The sequence below is a fragment of the Aureobasidium subglaciale genome (genome assembly GCF_000721755.1).
Source record: "Aureobasidium subglaciale EXF-2481 unplaced genomic scaffold scaffold_38, whole genome shotgun sequence".
Taxonomy (NCBI): Eukaryota; Fungi; Ascomycota; class Dothideomycetes; order Dothideales; family Saccotheciaceae; genus Aureobasidium; species Aureobasidium subglaciale.
This window is the reverse complement of record NW_013566957.1, coordinates 171,911-174,898: the sequence shown is the minus strand read 5'-3', so window position 1 is coordinate 174,898 and position 2,988 is coordinate 171,911. Positions and strand designations below refer to the sequence as shown.

Sequence of the window (2,988 nt, the reverse complement as noted above, 5' to 3'; positions counted from 1 at the left end):
GATGTATGGCCCCAGTAGCTGTGATGTCCAAAAACGCCCCCAATCCATGAAACCCGGTTTTTTGACAGCTCATGTGGTCGAAACCCATCTCGGTACATCGAACCCATCCCCCAACAGAAGCTGTCGAAAAAAAAAACCTTAGATGCGCATACAGATGCTCAGCGGCAATTCTCTCAGAAAACCGGTTATTGCATTGCAAGGGAAAACTGTTTGTCTGTGTTTTCTTTCAGCTGTGGCTGGGAAAAGGGGAAAAGTGTGTGAATATATGCAAGACATGTAAGCACATTGGTGTCGTCTTCTTTGGTTATTAGACTTTTCCAAAACAAGAGAAAAAGAAGACTGGGGTAAGCTTTTTCTCCAAGGGGGTATGTGAATGATATGGTGCGTGTGAGATGGAAGGGAACAATATACGGGAAGATCGTCAGGTGAAAGATGAGTTGTCTAGGCCTGGCTGGAAGTCCTTTGGATTGTATACAAGGAACATTGTGAGGAGAGTGTGAAATCTGAAGTTTATTCATTGGTATCTAGGCAGCAGCCGAAGCTGCGCGGAAAATTGTGAGGTAAGAAATCGAACAAGGCCGTAAAAGTTTCTTTGGAGCAACAACATCAAGGTGTGTTTACTCATCATCAGCAAGCCATCCTCGGCACATGTTGACTGCTCTCTCCCAGCGCTTGACCATCTTGGTGCTGTCCTTGGGATCCATCTTGGCTTCGAAGACGGTTTGCCCGGATGTATTGATCTCCTTCAACTCATCAAAGTTCTTCCAGACACCAGCGGCAAAGCCGGCGGCGATGGCAGCTCCCAAAGCGGTGGTCTCACGCATCTTGGGTCTGACGATGGGGATCTTGTTCTCGGCTAGGATGTCTGCTTGGATCTGCATGCACAGTTCGCTGTTTGACATGCCACCATCGACTTTGAGCTCTTGGAGGGGGTGACCACTGTCCTTCTCCATGGCGTCTAGTACAGCCTTTGTTTGGTAGCAGACGGCTTCGAGGGTAGCACGAGCAATGTGTCCTCTTTGTGTGTGTTGGGTGATACCGAAGATGGTACCCTGAGTGTCGGTGATCCAGTATGGTGCAAACAGACCGCTGAATGCTGTGACGAATACCAACCCGCCATTGTTCTCGACTGTGCCTGCGAGCTCAGTGATCTTTGACGAATCGAAGCTGAAACCCAAGTTGTTCATCAGGAACTTGACACCAGAGCCTGCAACTGCGATAGATCCCTCGAGAGCGTAGCTCGGTGTTCCGTCGAAGTCGTATGCGACGGTGGTAAGGAGGCCGTGGGTGGAGATGACGGGCTTGCTGCCAGTGTTGTACAGGATGAAGGAACCGGTGCCGTATCTGTCGTCCGTTAGTGTGTTACTCTTGTGAAACACACCATAAGCTCGACTTACGTGTTCTTTGCGCTGCCTGCATCGAATCCTTTTTGGCCGACCAGGGCAGCAGACTGGTCACCCAAACAACCGGCGAGTTTGAAGCCGGACAGAACTCCCGAAGCGATCGTACCGTAAGCCTTCTCGCATGAGGACTTGACAATCTCAGGCATGTGGATGTTGGAGAGATCGAACTCGTCATCGCCGAAGAAGGCAATAAGCTCGGGGTTGTACTTGAGTGTGTGAATGTCCATGAACATGGTGCGCGAGGCATTGGTGGGATCGGAGACGAAGACTCTCTTCTCGTGACCGTTCAACTTGTAGACGAGCCATGCATCAATAGTTCCGAATGCAAGAGTACCCTTCTTGTATGCTTCCTTGACCTTGGGCTCGTTCTTGAGCAGCCATAGGAGCTTGGTGACACTGGGGTATGTGGAGAGAGGCAGACCACACTTTTGCATCAACTCATCGGCACCCTTGCGCGACTTCAACTCCTTTACGATAGCTTGAGAACGAGTATCTGTCCACACGATAGCGTTGTAGAGCGCCTCTCCTGACTCGATATCCCAAACAACAGTGGTTTCGCGCTCTTCACAAGGGTCAGTGATGCGCCTTTGAGCTCAGCGAAAGTAGTCCTCTTACGGTTTGTGATGCCAATAGCCTTGATGCTGTCGATTGAGTTTCCATCTTTCTTGAAGGTCTCGATTGCGCCCTCAATGCAGTTGTGTACTGAGGAGACAATCTCCTCAGGGTCGTGCTCGTGCCATCCAGGTTGAGGGTAGATTTGAGAGAATTCCTGTCAAAGATCAATCTCATGACTCCACGCTAGACAGACAGTTACCAAACACATACCTCTTGATGAGATGCGACCGGCTCTCCTGCCTTGTTGAAGATCAGGAACCTCGAGCTGGTGGTTCCCTGATCGATGCTACCAATGAATTCGGCCATGATGCGTTGTTTGTGAAGAAGATGAGCGCGCGAGGAAAAGAATAGGCTCTGACTTTGGAATGACAGCTTTGAAGATCTTGGGCAGGTGCGAGTATATTTAAGTACCGACACGTAGCTTTCACGTGCCTGCCAACACGGAAAATCTCGAGGCCGTGTCTTTAGCCTCCACATTTCCTATCGCGAGGTCCGAGGGGGGACTGGACCTCGAAAGCAGAACTACCTGCCGTGAATACCTTGAGCGTGCCCCGCCCAAGCTCTCGTGATGCCTGCACGTCTCAGCAGAATCCTTCTCAAAATCTTTCCAAGACATGCCCATCCGTGCGCGCAGGAGTGAGGAGACCCCACATTGATCTCCCTGAGCTTCGGTTGACGAACGGTGCCAATACTTCGAGACTTCCATGCTACGATGCTAGCCTACAGTTCATGTACACACTGACCTTGTACTTTTAGCGCCGTGGGTCGTATGGCTCGATTGGGACTCAATTGCGACAATCACATGCTCCCCAGCCTCTAGCGCCACGGACATCGTGGAGTTCAGCTGTCACGGCATTCTTTCCGTCCAGATTATTGAGATTATTAAGATTATTGAGCCTACCCCAGCCGGTCCCCCCACGATTCGGACCCTGCCGCATGGCCGATCATTTCGCCTGGCTCGACCGACTAG

At 50.9% G+C, this 2,988-nt stretch overlaps 1 protein-coding gene across 1 annotated transcript; it reads right to left on the bottom strand.

The window, feature by feature from the left end:
* Window positions 1-617: 617 nt before the first annotated feature.
* On the bottom strand, window positions 618-2,324 carry AUEXF2481DRAFT_9264 (uncharacterized protein; the record flags this gene model as incomplete). Its single annotated transcript, XM_013483683.1, has 4 exons — window positions 618-1,344; window positions 1,398-1,965; window positions 2,019-2,172; window positions 2,229-2,324. The coding sequence occupies 4 exons, from the start codon at window positions 2,322-2,324 to the stop codon at window positions 618-620; spliced, it is 1,545 nt and encodes a 514-aa protein (XP_013339137.1).
* Window positions 2,325-2,988: the final 664 nt, after the last annotated feature.